This window comes from Barbatula barbatula (assembly GCF_947034865.1).
Source record: "Barbatula barbatula genome assembly, chromosome: 1".
Taxonomy (NCBI): domain Eukaryota; kingdom Metazoa; phylum Chordata; class Actinopteri; order Cypriniformes; family Nemacheilidae; genus Barbatula; species Barbatula barbatula.
Window position 1 is genome coordinate 12854200 of NC_136766.1, and position 17273 is coordinate 12871472.

Here is a 17273-nt window from a genome sequence, read left to right on the forward strand (position 1 = left end):
TGAACTACTAACAATATGTCTCCCAAATGTCAAATAAGAATATTGTTTATTTTAGCATTTATTTGCAGAAACTTTTTACTAGAGAAACCGATCAAAATTACAGAAAAGATGCTCTGTATTTTTTAGACCTCAAATAAAGAAAACAAGTTCATATTCACTTTTACGCAAGAATATCAAATATATTTAGGAAAAGTTCAAAAAAAAATTTCAATGTTCTAACCTGGATCTTCATCACACTTTTCAAGTGTCTTGATGTGAGTCATTGCTGTTGGATGACTTTATCGGGTTATTTTGTGGATAAGTGTTGAATTTAGGCCTATTTTAGGCCCATTTTTTTCTAAATGCAACTATGCATGTGCCTGCTGTTCTGAACATAAGACAAGTGAAGTTGTTGTTGTGCAAAAGAATCAACAAATATAGGTTTATTGTTTCCATTTTGTTACACATTTAATTCTAAAATAGCTAATGTGGTGTATTTGCTTAATAAATGTATACATAGCAAAAACTCGCCATGATCTGATCATTGTGGCATTGAGACTGCATGTCTGTGTCTCCATCTTTACCTGATGTGGTAGTAATTTATTGTCCTGTGTGTGACATGACATAACCAGTGTCAAGTGACATAGAATAAACTCTATAACCACTCCCTGCTTCCAGCAGCAGGACCAAGAGGATGAGCAGGATGACTGCTTATGTTAGAAGGATTCCTGTTCATGCAAAAATCTGGAGGTTATGAGTAACCAACCACACATTTACAGTGGGAACAACAATTCAATGAATCTTACGACATTACAATAACTGAACAAATTCATGCAGGTAAAGCCAGAAAGTGAGATAAATGTATACCAATGAATAAAAAAATACATTGTTTTTAAATTGAAACCAAATGTAGCCTACTTGTTGTTTGTCTAATGACATGCCATGGTTATGTTCATGATCTTAACATATCTATAATTTGCATTGTCCAAAAGACATTACATGTCCAAAAACAACAATTACAATTTAATGCTCAACAGTCAACAACGACAAACAGATGACAAATACAATATTAAAATAATTTTATTTCGTAAATAGACATTAAAAACTAAATATAAAATGGTTGATATTGTCCCTGCCACCACAAAGTGAAAATCCCTTTTGTAGCCAAATGCACTTTACCTCCAAAAGCCATGCCAGCGACTGCATTAAGAATTACAGTGATAAAAGGAACTATATTTAACATCTATCTGAAGCGTGAACGGTGTTATCCATCATTCATTTTAACCTCTACACATCACCTTATTACTGTAAAAGCTTTTGTAAGGCTTCATTGTAAACATAAGGAGCATATTTCATTACAGTGATTGCAGTGAATTCATGGAACTATAGCAACTAAACCAACATACAGCTGCAAGCTTGAAAATAATGTTATCAACTCCTATTAGTGATACAGTCCAGTGTATTTATACCCTTTTTAATGTGTTAATGAGATATGTTCCAAGAAGAGCCGTGTATCTTAAACAGCTATAAAGTGACATCACACATGCCTTATCAAAAGAGCCTTTGGTGAAGATTAACAGGTCAAATAGGGTGAGATTTCTGACCCTTTCCCAAAGTTGTACGAATGCAAACAGCAGCCAACTAATCTGACCACATTAGTTTGGAACCTTTGGAAGCACAAATATCTCAGACATCTGCAACAACTATCTGTGTGCACAAGTCAGATAAAGATGGATGAGAAGGGATTTAAACACATATAGCCTTGAATTCAAAGAGCTCAGTGTCAAAGTCAAGCTGCATTATGTTTGAGGTCACCACCCAGACCTATAAGCACTAGACAAAGAGTTCCAATACAACCTTATTACTCATACTACATATAAATCTCCTAGATGGAAAAGAAAAATAAATATTAATTCTAAATTGTACAAATAACCTTAGTGCTATTGTCAAGTATTTTCTTATTGGCATTGAGTTTGCCATTCCTTTTGATGTTAAGCACTTTGTTGATCCAGTGAATAGTATTTCTTAATGTTTACAGTTTGTGGATATACCTGAATTCAACAATATACAAAACGGTGTTTGACATGCACCTTAGGATTGATAGTTTGTTTTCTCCATAAATCTCTCTTATTTTAGAACAGTTTCTTGAAAGAGTGGATCACAACAGGGAAAATTATCTAAAAGAGGCCCGGACTGTCCTGCCTTTTAGTGGCTGAGGGGGGCGAAAGTTGTTCTCCATTCGCCTTCGGCTGTCCTCTTCCTCACCATTAAAATTCAGTGTCCGGAACTTTCCCATCTATGTTCATATACAGTCGCATGGAAAAAGAAGTGGGGGAAAAGTAGTAAGTAGTACATCCACAAAATGAAAATACACACTTATATGTCAAAAGAAACTAGGCTGTAAATCTTCTAAACTTTTTCCACATATTGTTCATCACTTATTGTTATAAACTCTACAAATGTAAGTATTGTGGCCTCATGTCAGGTGCGACTGGCTCCTGTCATGACTATGTAGCCAACATGCTGTCCTGCTCACATTATTGAAATGTCCTTCTTGCAGTCAGGACAAACCAGATGTGATTTCTTCATAATCAGGTATACATTCATATAAACTAAATTAAAATGCATTAATTGAACATTCATTTTACAGTATGACACAAGTAAACTACTTATCTGTGGGGCTCATCTGTAGCTTGCAATAACATAACTGTAGTATCAGCTGGAAATTTGGTGTTTTTTTGCTTTAAGCCTTCTATAAGGCATAGTTGGTAAACTTAAGAACAAGACACTTAACCATCTGAATAACTTAAAGAGACACATCCATATTAATTCACAGGTATGCATCAAACCAACCATATAGCACATGTTTTGTCTTAGGGTTATTCAACAGAGGCAATATTCGAATAATGTGGACGACACTAATTTACATCTCACCCATTATTTTATTACGTGGGCACACTTTCCACATCCACCTCCCCCCAACCATTTATTTTCATAATCTGTCATCCTCAAACAGAGCAGGTGATAATTGGGACAACACACAATACCTTTAACAACCACTGGTAAAGTGTCTTTGTGTTTTCAGATAAGGAAAAACAGAAGTCACAAAAGCAGCCCACCTGTTTCTCTGACAAAAAAAGAGGATCTTTCAGAACAATCCATGTGACACTCTCAAATAGGGGGGGAGTGGTGAGAGAGCCTGGGTATGTCCAGTAATCCAGACTGAGAGGCAGGAGGCATTTTGGGTTAAAGCCCTTAAAATCAGCAACAGTCCCCTACATGAAAAAAAACAAGCAGACAAAACAATAAGACAAAACAATGTTTCAATTAGTGGCTAACTTATTGAAAACCAACAGCAAAAGGTGAAGACATTGGAAGTTTTCGAGCCGCCATTTTGGCATGTCCAACCGACAGACGGCCTCATTGATTGTTCACCTTAAAATTACCAAATAAAATTCAGTCATCAATTCTACTTACCTTCTTGTCAATTCAAACCTATTGGACTTTCTTTCTTCTGAAGAACACAAATAATGTTGGTAGCCGTACAATGGCAGAACTCATTTACTTCTATTTGTATAGACACAAAGTCAATGCAAGTCAATGTGTATCATCGTTGTATGGCTACCAACATTCTTCAAATGATCATCTTTCGTGTTCGGCAGAAGAGAGAAAGTCGTACAGGTTTGCAATGACAAGAGGGTGGGTAAATGATGAGAGAATTTTTATTTAGGCTGAGCTATCCCTTTTAAGGTGAGTGTATTGCACACTGTTGTAATGGCACTTCACTAGCTTATTTGACATCCACTTCAGACTCCATGGCAAATAATATGGCATTTTACAAGCTTGTCAGTTTTTATAGGACATTTTTTTATTTAAGAAATGTTGATGGAATTCATTATTTAATTAATTGAAGTCATATCAACGTAATGTAATCCTACCTACCATCAAAGACCAAAAAAGTATAAACATGCATAAATAAAATAATGTATGTCTTCAAGATAAAAAAAATTAACTATGCTAAGAAAATAAATGAAATCACAAATTGCATATAATATAGGGGTTACATTTTTTTTTCTTCTTTTGTTGGGGGGTTTCAAAGGTCCTCTTAAACCATCTTGACTTTAAAGAAACTACTCAACATATTTCAAATAAGTTTTTTCAAATGAAATCCAATGCAAAGGAAAGAGGCATTTGTTTATGCAAAAATGCAAAAAAGGGGCCGAAGTACCGCAGCCATTTGCCTATTCATATGACAATACCTAAACACATAAATTGTTTTATATTTCACGTTTTATCTCTCAAACACTCCCAAGAAACTCACGTCTCTCCTTCAAGAAACTCAACAGTTCCCGACTTCATATTGTTACAATGTAAATAAACATACCTTGAATTTCACCATATACATGGCATCTGTTATCTGATGAAGACCTCTGTGTTCAATACCTATCTAAATAAAAAAGAATGGGTACAAAAATAAAATATGTCATATTAAAAAGCATGTTATTTGTCTGTAAACATGAAGTCTGTGTGATGTGCCCTTTCCACTGTGTAGCCTACTGCTGTAAATATCCTTAAGTATTAACAAATATATACATCCCACCAAGCTCAATTTTTATTTACTTACCCTCATGTTGTTACTAGCTTGTATGACTATCTTTCCCTCATGGAATACAAAAGCCGACTGATACCATCAGTCATCATTGCCTGTCATTTCCACACAATGAAGCTAAACGGTGTGGCTGTCATGCTTTTCTCATTTACATTTGGAACCCAATGATACTGTAAACTGAATTTTCATTTCGGGTAAACGGTACCTTTAAATTAAAACAGCACTGAGCTAATTCCCTGTGAATCAGTAAAGGAGTGAATGAAGTAAATATTTACTTCCAGAAAGATACCGAGGACAGCCAGACCATCAGGGGCGGCTGCGGCTTCACCAAAGGTCTGGTACTTCACAGCGTTCCAGTGAACCAGATGAAGCTGAAGAGAATCAAGAGTTCACAGGATTGTGATGGATAAACCACAAACTGTGTATACTGTATATACTGTACATAAAGTGAATAAGTAACTGTAAATTTTCTGCACCGTCACCTCTGATGGATAGATTTTTCCAGCAACCGTATGCTCAGAGCCACCGCAACCCTTCCCTCCCCAGTGGAAATGAAACTGTTTGAGTCGGTACATGTTGTCCAAGGGACCTCCCTGGATTACTGAAAGAGAAAAGAAAGCAGTTTACTTTGCCTGTAAAGGCAGCCTTGTTTCTCAAGACACACATAGAGTCGACAGATCTGCGTGCTACTGTAAATTAGCCATGAACTTGTGTTTAAGGTACATTGTGAATTTAAGTAAAATAGAAATTTAAACACACTTATTTAGTAAAAAATTAAGCATTTTACATATAAAATGGATTGGTGTTTTGCACAGCCAGCATGTCTGTGATGATACAGCTGGTGTCAGTCAAAGCATGTGACAGTCTTTCTGTCTAACCACTGTGGTCAAGTCCAAAGCACACATATGTATTTCAAAACTTTCCAACATTTCAGAATAGAGGACTTTTACACAACTGTGTGCTTTCCATACATTATTGTTCATGTAGCCGTAACTTGTTGAGCACAGTGTTAACAACAGGTCAGTGGTGCAATTTCCTGGGAGTACATACTGAGTCACTTTGAAGAAAAAGCCGCTGACAGATGCATAAATGTAAATGCACGGAACAGCCACAAGTACTGACAATCGTGTTAATTAAAGCACTTCTCTTTGGGTGACGATTGTCTGAACAGAGCTACCACATTTAAATTGTGCATTTGCATATGGTAATCATAACAAAATAGATTTTGATTTCTTTAAAAGCTGTAAAATGGGCCAAAAAACTAAGGTTCAGAGTCATAAAAACTTTGAATAGAAAATTCAAAACACTTTTTTTGTAAGGTATATAGACATAGTTTTAAACGGGTTAATTTTCAAAAAAAGTTTCAAATTGACTCTAAGGCAAAATACATAAAAACACACTTACACAATTATTTAGGAAAGCTAACTATTTTTTGCAACATTAATTGCAACTACTTAGGACATACATATACTGATTTATTGACATTTTTGTGAAGACCACAAAGAGTTCTACTAACAACATTATAAACTGAGAACATTATAAACAGAATTGAACGACACAGGTATTATGTTAAATTTTTGCATTGTATAAACTTCAGGCAATATGTTATTTAGAACTAAAGACACATAATTCCATGAATGTCAATAGTGGTTATTTTTATGAAACATTAACAGTACACCCTGAGATTCAATGTCATTCCTTGACGGTATAACATTTTTAAACCAGCAATAAAATGTTGTCATTGATACCCACCTGATCTGTCATCGATGTCAACGAACTCCACTACCACAGAGTGGCCATTGTTTGTAATGTTGATGGAGGTGCAATTGTCGTAAAACAGCGAGATAGGTGACAGGCTAGCATCATAAACTGCACTGCCAGGGACTATATCAATGGGCGATTGACGGCTACCCTGGGCAATGGGATAAGCTTTGTGCCATTCAGCTGGACCTATAACATAATTTGAAATAGAAATTCAATGACACACAGGACCTTTACATAAATAAATGCATATGTCTGGCTATGTGAGTGATATTACAAATTAGCTGATATAAAAAAGTAAGACGTTTTTCAATGTTCTGCACAGTTCAATGTCTTCTTGACATCTCAATCTCACATGCATTCTGGTTAAATCCTTTTAAATGATAACTGGACTAATCTCGTATTAACATCTATTCTAACAATATAGTCTACTGCAGGAAGCTGATAATTGTGCTACACAAAATCAGGGAATGTAACTATAGACGACTGGACAATAAATTAAAACAGAGAGTAACTCCTGACAAGAGATCTGCACTTGATAAGAATCAAGTCCCGTCACTTACCGTTGACTCCTCCATATCCCCAGTGATGGCCAGTCATTGCTGTCCTTGTATTATAGCAGGTATAAGGAAAAGGTCCCGCGGCTGAGCGCTTTGAGACGCAAGAGGTGTGGGAATGTACAATAATAACAGGTGAATGAAGAGCGGTTTGATTGATCGACATGTGAACTGATCCGCTAACTCCCCGCCCTCTCTAAAGCCGATTTCAACAGACACGAGACCAGAGTACCAATTTTGGGATTAGCCTGAATTCTTATTATGTGTGTTGACATTATTTCTGATTTTTTTTTTTTGTAGCAAATGCTTGAAGAATTCAGATGACCGAAATCATGTTGTCAGGAATTCTTCCCAGGTAAAACATGAAATCTTTTAAATAAAAAATAATTAAATGACCCGCAGATAGCACAGGTGCATCTGTGAGATGTCTGCTAAAGATCTGGACAACATCTGCTTTGTAAAAACACCTGCTAAACATCTTAGAAAGAGTTTTTGTACATCCATTCTAAATCATCTTACTGACATCTTCTAGAGGTCTCTGTGACATCTGACAGCAGACATCTCGGAGACAGGGCCGTTTGAAGGAATTTGGGGGCCCCAAGCAAAATGGACATGGAGGCCCCCCCAACCCCCCGCCCCGCCCGCACACCCGCAATGCCTACAGGAACCACAGCATAGCCATAAAGTTTAAGTTCAACCACACTTTATATAAATAAAAAAGGTTTACAGTGCATAAACTGCTGTTGCATAAACAGTGCATAAATAAAACATGTTTAAAGTTCAAATACTCATGTTGCATATACTGTGCATAAATAAAATAAAATTACAGTGCAAATACTGCTGTTGCATATAATGTGCATAACAAAAAACACCACTGTACCATAAAATCAAATATACATTGAAAATTTCTGTTCTGGATGCAGTGTCTTCCACTGTGAGAGATGCTATTGACGGTGTAGCTGGGGAAAAATAATGTTTTTATCAATATAATCCATCTGTCGAGGTACAGAATTCATCACTGAGTGTCTGACACCTAGAAATTTGACAGGCACTACTGTATATTAAACATTCTGAAATATCCATGGGCTAAAGTGACTGGTATTTACACAGTTTGGTGGGAATTCAATAGTGATTTGCACTGTTGTTTTTCTAACAATATGACAGCACACACTTATCAGTTTAAACTCTGGGCTGTGCAGGATATCAGCTGTAATTCTAGAGCTTGTGGTGGTACCTTGTGCTATAGAGGAAACATCAGCACTGAGAAGTGATGCATCTGATGTTGAGGATGAAGTTGATGGTGTAGCTGGGAAAATAATTGAAAAAAAATCTGAAATTACCTGTGAAGTACGTTTTACCATTTCACTGTTAGCATATTGAAAGAGGTCACTATTAACAGCTCAGCTCAGTGAGAGAAATTCACTCTACCTTCATCAGTGGAGGTCTCCTTAGGAAGAGCCTGAGGGCTGAGAAATTTAAGCAAAGCACCTTGAGGGAGAAAGAAAAGATGGTAACACTTAATAATAACAATCATTAATAGATGGTAAATTGATAGTTAATTAATCTTTAGTTTACTGTCATTTAACTGTTAGCAAACAGTCTTTTTACTGTTAACAAACAATGAAATTATAATTATATGTTTACTAATTATTAGTAGTGCTGTAAATTAACAGTTTATTGTAACACACATTATATCTATCATATAATATATTAGGTATCGGGTAATGATTAAACATTTTTTGTAAACCTTTAAGAAACCATTTTAAAATATCTATAAACATTACATAGATAGACGACCAGATATTCCTAACACTTTGTTAAGGGTTACTAATGCTTAAAAACATCCCAAGCTAATGTTTGATGCACGGAATTTATTGTGTGGTTTTCCTAACCCCCCCATTTGGTAAATAGATCATCACGGTGGAATAGTTAGTATAGCATGCTAACGTTATGCCACTTTCATCAAAACCTATTACAAAGCTATAGCAATGTCATGTCATTAAATACGATAAACAGTGATTCTGGAACAGATCTGCATCTTCCTTATCCCGTTTAAAAACATATTACAGTAGTATGTAACCATATTCCGTCCGAAGTTGCACTAACTGTTCGTTACAAGCAGCATTTGCCGTCAGGCAGGTTACAGGTAACGTTAGCTAACATATTTTTGCAAGCCTACCTGCTGCAAAATGACACCAAGACAAGAAGAGCTATTTTATCCAGTGTAATTTATCACTTACCACTATCTTGTTTATTCTTATCCTCCTCTTCCTTTCTCTTCTTTCTTTTTTGGGATCCTGAAGCATAATTCCGCTTCATGACTGCCGACGGAGGTTTTGTTTTTGCCGGCAGCAGAGATCACGAAAGGGGCCCCTTGAGGGGGATCCCAATAAAAGTGTCATTGCACTTTACTGCATTGACTGTCAAAGGGGCGCTCAGTTTGTCGTTGCATTTTATTCTTAACCAGTTGTTGTCTTTGGGCCCCAGGCCAGCTCGGGGCCCCCGGCCAGCTCGGGGCCCCAAGCAATTGCTTGGTTTGCTTGCCTTGTCGCGACGGGCCTGCTCGGAGATGAAGGGCAGTTGAGCAAACAAAATCTGCCAGATGCATTGCAGATGAAAATGCAGACTTCAAATAGCTGTCTGCCAGATGCACGTGTGCTATAAGGTTTTGTGACGGTAAATACATTCTGAAACCTGCCTTTTTTGGTAAAGTGTATTTTTTGGTCTAACTCCTAACTTTGTTATTTTTAAGTGCTGTTTAAAAATGAAACTATTATGCGTTGGAAATAACGAAAGATAGTCGGCCTATTGTTGTAGGCTGTTTTTGTGTTAGAAAGTTAAAAACAGGAGGATAAAAACTACTGCCCAAAAATGAACATCACCCTCTCTCACAAATAAACCCTCGCTGTAAATTATTACATAATCGGAATAAAACCCAAGTGATCATTACTGAAGTGGGTGTGAATGATAAAGTGAATGGCCCAAGCCACAAGGTCAAGACAAACAGCTTTGACTGCAATAAAAATGTATAAAAACACTATAGCAAAACGTGCGGTCATGCCCTATGACTGTGTTTACTCTTTGCTCTAACAACATACTACAACACTGAAAGTGATGGCACACAATAACACAACAGCATGCTGTCTGGGAGCTTGGTTAACTTAATAACTATCATTTTCTAAATCAATGCTGATTAGTGCGTCTGAAACCGAAGCAGTCATTAAATATTACCATCTCGTGGTTTGTAGCCAACTGACACATATTGGTAATTGAAATCAATAGGAACAACAGCAATATAGTGCAACAGAATAGTAGAAAAGAGAAGTTGCTCAGTTGATCTAAAGGATTAAATAATTCTGCCTTAGGTGGCTGGCAGAACAACATGCTGTTATGTGACGCCTTTCTTAAAAGAAAGCTTTCTGACTGCTACTACAACACTTAAAAGGCGTTTTATTGGCTCCCTCTAGTGGTCAAACAGAGGATAAGCCCTTTTCTCCGCGTCGAATCTGCTGCTGTCGATCTGAAAATAATGCAACAGTGCGGTGCCGGGTAGGATCAAGCTGCAGCAGACAGAGGACCATGACAGACCACAAAGCGAGCAAAGAACAGAAATACGATCGACAGCTCAGGTACCTGTCTATCGGCTCTTTAAAACACAGACAACGGCATTCACATGCACAATGATTATATTTTAGCACGGACATTAGCCTTTGGTTTTTCAATAGCGCATCAATGCATACAGGCCCAACGATACATTTTAATTTCAGATAACGTTTCAATGTGTCTACCTAAACGAACTTCACTAATTTTAGTAATATCTAAAGCTAGTCTGATAATAACGATTGTTACATATTATAAAGCGCGAGGCTGCTTGTTGTTTAGCTAAAGTGCTCTCTGTCTGTATTTGTATACTCAAAAGTATTTTAAAATCCTATGTATGAACTTCCATACGAAATTTACCATGGTTTTAATACAGCTACCATGTTTTTCCATGTTGCGTTTGTTTCAGGTTGTGGGGAGATCATGGACAGGAAGCTCTTGAAAATGCACACGTGTGTCTCATCAATGCCACTGCATCTGGCACAGAGATCCTTAAGAACCTCGTGTTGCCAGGTATCAGTGTTAATTAATACAAATTGAATCATGACACTTACATTTATCTGGGTGTGCCAATGCATTAACTGCTCTCTGTCACAGGCATTGGAGCCTTTACTATAGTTGACGGGCATAAAGTGTCAGGAGAGGATGTTGGAAACAAGTATGTATATTTACTCTCATTCTCTAGTGTTTTCCTAACCCGTTATGCTAAGAAGGCTCTTTTTTTAAAGAAATGAAAATGTCAGGATAAACATACAGTAATGTCTATTAATACATGATGATACTTTGATTTTCTTTACTGCAGCTTTTTCCTTAGCAGCAACAGTATTGGAAAGGTAAGCACTGCAGTGTGTTCAAATTATGCTTAAAATATATCTAAACTGAATGTGATCTACTTATAAATCATTTAATGATTATTTTGCAGAACAGAGCTCAGGCTGCAACTGAACTACTGCAGGAGCTTAACAGTGATGTTTCTGGAAACTTTGTGGAGGAGGTCAGATTTTGTCATTGCTATTAAAATGTAATATCGAATTTTATAGTAAAAATGTTATCTAAATATTAAATTGTTTCATTTTTCTTATGGTGCTCTGTTTAACATCACATTCTGTTTTTTTATCTTTAGAGTCCTGATAAACTTTTGGACAATGACCCTGAGTTTTTTCACAGATTTAGTCTGGTAATCAGTGTGCAGCTTCCAGAAAGGTAATATCCGTTAAAACAATCTACTTCTTTGGTTTAAGATGCTGTTTTTTTCAAATGTCATGTATTTTATTTTGTCTTACATTGACAGCACATATTTGAGGCTGGCCACTGTGTTATGGGAGGCTGGTGTGCCATTCCTTGTATGTAGAACATATGGGCTTGTTGGTTACATGAGGCTAGCTGTGAAGGAGCATACAGGTAGAACAATAGTCCTTGGTTGACTAATGAGTTTATCTTTCTTTACTTTTTTTTGTTATTGCAGTAATCTTTAAAAGGGATTGATAATTATTTAGCATTTTTTTTGAAGTTCATTCATCCATATATCCTTAAAAGGACCTTAAGTTTGCCTAAATATGCAGGACTAACTCGACAACTCACTAGATAAACTACATATTCTGAAACTGGACTATGTTAAAGGGCCTGTCTTTGACTTGTAGTGGTTGAGTCTCATCCTGACAATGCATTGGAGGACCTAAGGCTAGATCAGCCATTTACAGAGCTGAAGAACCACATTGAGTCATATGACCTGGACAACATGAAGAAGAAGGTGAGATTAAAGATGGCGATTACCATGACAAAATTGTAATTGATGATACTTTGTTTATTGTAAATGACTGCCTGCGTTCTGTGTGTTTGTTTTAGGATCACAGCCATACACCCTGGATTATTGTTGTTGCCAAATACTTGGAAAAATGGTATAGTGAGGTAATTCTTGAAATGTGCTTATAACAATGGTTGTCAACTCCGGCCCGCAAGATCCATTTTAGCCATTTTATAAATGAATCTGTTTTATCAGGGTTGGGGCTTAACTCGGCAGGAAAATGGATCTCACAGGCCAGAGCTGAGAACCACTGGCTTAAAATATGTGGCTTATCGCCTTTCCTGTAGCTCAGTGGTTAGAGCATGGCGCTAGCAATGCCAAGGTCATGGGTTCCATCCCAGAGATTGCACGTACTCTGATAAAAATGTATAATAGAATGCAATGTAAGTTGCTTTGGATAAAGTCTGCCAAATGCATAAATATAAATCATCCTATGTGTCCTCTGGTTCAGCACAACTCACAGTTACCAAAGAATTATAAGGAGAAGGAAGCTTTCAGACAACTCATCAGAGAAGGTCATTCATTGGTTGTAATCATATTGTCATTCAGCCATTATTTTTACAGCCATTGTTTTTATGAGGTTTTTAATTCTTCTGTTTTCTCAGGAATGCTTAAGAATGAGACTGGAACACCTGAGGATGAAGAGAATTTTGAGGAGGCTATCAAGAATGTGAATACGGCTTTAAACCCCACCAAGGTAGATCTCCTCACCTCAAAGGTTATCTGCGTGCTGTACTTGATTATGTATATACCTTTGTTTCTCTCCCTGATATAGATCTCCAGCGCAGTGGAGGACATTTTTAACATGGAGCAGTGTGAAAACATTACGTCGCAGGTTTGAAGCTTTCTATTTGCATTCCTTATCATATGTGTGTGTTATATGCAACGTTTAAACGATAACTTCATTGCTAGCAGCTCTCATGTGGCCTGTATCATGAAGCCGGTATAGTTTTTACCCAGGTTAGTTTGGGTTTAGTTTGAGCGTACTCTTGAGTTTTTGGCATCAAGTGATTGGTTGGGTTGGTTTTGAATGGGTTTCGTCGCCATGGTAACTTAGGCTACATGGCTAACCTGCTCTGGGGCAGGATTTATTCTGGGTTAGAGATCGCAAACCAAAACTGAACCAATCAGCTGTGAGAAAAGTGACGTATATCTGACGCAGTGAAGCCACTCCCCATGTATCTCTCCACATTACAAAAAGTTTAAAGTGAAAAAATGTTAGAGAGAAAATCTTTTGATGCTAAGTGTTCATTTGTATTTTATATTTACATGTATTGATTATAATTCAAAACACATTCATATAATTATTATATGAGTTAATAATTAACCATAGCATTCAAAACATGCTAAAATAAACAAACATTAATATATAAAGAATTTTGAAGTAACAAAGCATACATATTATCTTTTGATCTAATTGTAAACCTATATAAATCATTGATTCTGTAATGATATATTGAGTAGCTGCCTTCTCAATCTTTCACTAAAGCAGTTCATTCCTTACTTGTAAAGGTGTTTCAGCTTGTGATATTTTTTTCATAATAATCTCTTCATTGTCAACTGAAAATTTAATTGTGCTGATACTCTCGAGAATTCAATCAAAGAGATGATGCTTTCCATGTTCCATATGAATGGCTGTTTGCTGCACGTGTCACACTTTCAGGTGCACGCACCTCACAAACTCTGAGTTGACAGAAAAAGTTTATACCAAGCGTTGTGCTACAGCTGAACCTGATCTAAACCAGGTTGGGTTTGTCTGGTTTTGTTAACTCAAAACTTACCCTTCAACTCTGTGCCAATGGTGCTATGTTATTGTTTTATCTTTTACCACTGGATTTGTTTGCGTGTTAACACAGAGCCCGTCTTTCTGGGTGATGGCACGTGGAGTGCGAGACTTTGTCCGAAATGAGGGAAGTGGAAACCTGCCTGTGCGCGGAATCATCCCAGACATGATCGCTGACTCAGACAAATTTATCAAGTTACAAAATGTGTAGGTATTTTATTTTATTTTATTGGGATTAGAATTCAAACTAAGTCAGAAAAGTTCTAGTTATAATGAATTTGTGAAATTCTACAAAGCGACTAAATTATGGATCACAACAATTGGCTATTGTTCAGATATGTGTTTTAAGTGAGTGTATATTGTTATTAATACTATCATGGTTTTTGTATGGCTAACCGTGTTCACTTTGGATGACTCCAGAATTTAAATTAAATTTTAGAGATTATGTTGATACACTAGACTGTTTGATATGACATATGAATTTGTTTGCCACCTTCAATTTCAGCTATAGAGAAAAAGCAATGAAGGATGCTACAGTCGTGTCCAAACATATTGAGTCACTTTTACACTCAGTTGGAAAGGTATTTATATTTTTAAACATACTGAGTTGTGATAATAGCACTTTAAATGCATTCGCTTCATGATGCTACTAATAATGACTGTATGTTTATTTCAAAGCCTCCAGAGAGCATCTCAGAACAGGAAATAAAACTCTTCTGTGAGTACTGCTGATGTTCAACATGCATATCACTCCACGAACAATGAATGTTTCAGTACAAAATACGAATCTAGTTAATCTATGATAACTGTATGTTGTTCTGGCGTTGTGTGGGGATGGTAACTGTTGCATTTCATTCCCTGCAGGTAAGAATGCAGCTTTTCTCAGGGTGGTGCGATGCAGGTCTCTGGCAGAGGAGTACAGTGTAGACGCTTTTAATAAAGATGAAATCAGTAAGTTTTCTATGGATTGGTTGGATGGCTTGTGGTTTATTCCTGAATGTTTATTAAGGTTCAGCAATAGGTCGTGGATGTGGTCAGGTAGTTATTTCTCTCTCCACAGCCTCCTGCATGGACAGTTCAGACAGTGAGATGGTCCTCAACCTCATGCTCCGCTCAGTTGAACGATTCTATCAACAACACTCACGTTACCCAGGTCACTACAGTTTGTATTGATATGTCTATGAATGCCTCAGAATATCATGTTAATAGCTTGTTCTTTTAGGTGTCTACAATTACCAGGTGGAGGAAGACATTAATAAACTGAAGCTATGTGTAAACAGTCTTCTACAGGAGTACAGTCTGAACGTCAATGTGAAAGATGACTACATCCATGAGTTGTACGTTTAACCCTTATATGTACTTGACGAATATTTGTATGAAAATATGCTTTATAACATTGACAGTAAAAAAGCGCACATGCTCCCGTTCTCCCTGTCGCTCTGTTTATAATTAAGTGTAAATGTTAATTTTGTGTCTCCCAGCTGTCGTTACGGAGCTGCCGAGCCACACACAGTCGCTGCTTTTTTGGGAGGTGAATATAAACATGCTTTTACATGACAGACTACCTGGTCACACACTGATGCATGTGATGGCCAGTTCAACTATATGGATTTGTATGTAAGTAAGATCTCTTGTGGTTTTCCTATAGGGACAGCAGCTCAAGAAGCCATCAAAATCATTACACATCAGTTTGTACCTTTCAACAACACGTTCATCTATAACGCCATGGCACAGACTTCTGCTACTTTTCAGCTGTAGAACAGTCTTCTCCAACTGGTCATCATTACACTATCAACGTTTTCCACTGGGATGAGAAAAATCTTCAATTTCACTTATTTGTGTACTACATTTGTTTTTACTTATGTCGATTGATGGTGTTGCTCTGACAAGATTAAACAGCGTATTTAAAATGCTTTTGTTTGTAGTCTTTCTGCTCATATTCCCATGATTGAATAAGGTTAAACAGATGGTCAAATGGGTCTCTGTTCACTAGTGTGGTTTAAATTACTTTTGTTATAAAAGTGTGACCTATGGTGGTAGGACAAAACTTTCTGTGCGTCCAGCTAATTGTTACATTCAGTAGCATGACTACTTTAGTAATTAAGATAAGTGAGAAAACATGTGACCCTGGTAAATGTCCTCACCAATAATTTAGCTGTTTTACAGCTTTATATTTGGGTAAACAAGTCTTGCATTTAGTTTTCATGTCATATGGTAAAAACATGTGACATTTTGTCATTGTAACTGAAGAACTACTGTTTATACAAGGCAAATATTTTCTATATGTGTCTGTGTAACACCAAGGTCCAGTGCGGTGAGCTGCTGTTGTGAATTTGAGTAGATTACAGAGTGATTTCTCGCTGTAGGGTGGAGTGCTGTGTTTCTATGGCCTGTCTAGAAAGCAGAGAGCTCTCTGTGGTTTAGGAAATAGCTAGGTTTACCTACCAGAAAGTCTAGACGCAGGAAGAACACAATAACTGGCACATAAACTTCTGTTTTCATTCCCAGTCCTTTTTTGATTCTTAGTTCATCTAGGAACGCCAAGAAGTTTGGGTGGTTTGAAATGTTGAGACAATTGTCAATTAATTGCTGTGTGTTTTAAAGCCTAAATCCAGCGGAGGGCACCGTTTGTCTTTTTTTAGCATACCTTATTCGGTCCACAAATGTTTTCCCTTTTTTTGGAATGAACATTCCATAGTAGAGTGAATAATTCATAACTGCAGGCTGCACTTAAATTGATCTGGTGAGAAGGACAACGTTAATAAGAACCCAGATGATGTTGATCAGTTACTTCATTATGTTCGCGGAAGCAGATTGTAAAAAAAACCCTCACTGAAGTATAAAGATGGCAAACTATGCAGCATATGCATTATGTATATACTTTCTGTGAGGTAATATTTGGGCCGTGTTTATAAATGTTGAAGGATTGTTGCGCACAACCTGCAGCAACTTAATGGAAATTCCCCCCAAGGAGATTCTACTCCTTCTGGACCAAGATTGACATTGAAAGCACAGCTAAACAGTCTTTCCCTATTTAGCAAGCCGATCAATACCATCTCACTGAAGCCTTTTTTTAGACATACTGCTTTACTTTTTATCTGTATTTATTGTTCCCCTAAAGCCACAGCATTGAATGTTTTTGTCGTAACCTTTGCTTCCCAGTACTTCAATTAGATGGAG

At 36.9% G+C, this 17273-nt stretch overlaps 2 protein-coding genes and 1 long non-coding RNA gene across 3 annotated transcripts; 1 reads left to right on the forward strand and 2 right to left on the reverse strand.

Annotated features, from left to right (window-relative positions):
• Positions 1-396: 396 nt before the first annotated feature.
• Positions 397-11009, reverse strand: ca7 (carbonic anhydrase VII). Its single transcript, XM_079484196.1, has 8 exons — positions 10867-11009; positions 6913-7000; positions 6341-6538; positions 5071-5189; positions 4864-4959; positions 4364-4426; positions 3099-3254; positions 397-2275 (listed from the first exon to the last, which is right to left on the reverse strand). Exons 1-8 carry the CDS (start codon positions 10897-10899, stop codon positions 2153-2155), a joined length of 876 nt encoding a protein of 291 aa, XP_079340322.1. The 5' UTR covers positions 10900-11009; the 3' UTR covers positions 397-2152.
• On the reverse strand, positions 8013-9396 carry LOC306899775. The gene is made up of 3 exons (XR_013787225.1): positions 9147-9396; positions 8335-8394; positions 8013-8212 (listed from the first exon to the last, which is right to left on the reverse strand). It is a non-coding gene; the product is annotated as an uncharacterized lncRNA (long non-coding RNA).
• nae1 (nedd8 activating enzyme E1 subunit 1) lies at positions 10381-16420 on the forward strand. The gene is made up of 20 exons (XM_079484067.1): positions 10381-10535; positions 10916-11019; positions 11104-11164; positions 11309-11339; positions 11429-11500; positions 11630-11709; positions 11798-11907; positions 12147-12256; positions 12352-12414; positions 12762-12825; positions 12916-13007; positions 13086-13145; positions 14167-14300; positions 14599-14674; positions 14772-14811; positions 14958-15044; positions 15154-15246; positions 15316-15430; positions 15575-15624; positions 15742-16420. The coding sequence occupies exons 1-20, from the start codon at positions 10486-10488 to the stop codon at positions 15849-15851; spliced, it is 1602 nt and encodes a 533-aa protein (XP_079340193.1). The 5' UTR covers positions 10381-10485; the 3' UTR covers positions 15852-16420.
• Positions 16421-17273: the final 853 nt, after the last annotated feature.

Excerpts from the sequence above, each read along its gene's own strand:
- nae1 (XM_079484067.1), top strand. The coding sequence starts at position 10,486 with ATGACAGACCACAAAGCGAGCAAAGAACAGAAATACGATCGACAGCTC. Across the intron at positions 12,826-12,915 it reads CAGACAACTCATCAGAGAAG|GAATGCTTAAGAATGAGACT; the intron begins GTCATTCATTGG and ends CTGTTTTCTCAG. Across the intron at positions 14,675-14,771 it reads TTTTACACTCAGTTGGAAAG|CCTCCAGAGAGCATCTCAGA; the intron begins GTATTTATATTT and ends TTTATTTCAAAG.
- ca7 (XM_079484196.1), bottom strand. The coding sequence starts at position 10,899 with ATGGAAAAACATGGTAGCTGTATTAAAACCATG. Across the intron at positions 7,001-10,866 it reads GTAGCTGTATTAAAACCATG|CGCTCAGCCGCGGGACCTTT; the intron begins GTAAATTTCGTA and ends TGCGTCTCAAAG. Across the intron at positions 5,190-6,340 it reads TGACATCGATGACAGATCAG|TAATCCAGGGAGGTCCCTTG; the intron begins GTGGGTATCAAT and ends TTTCTCTTTCAG.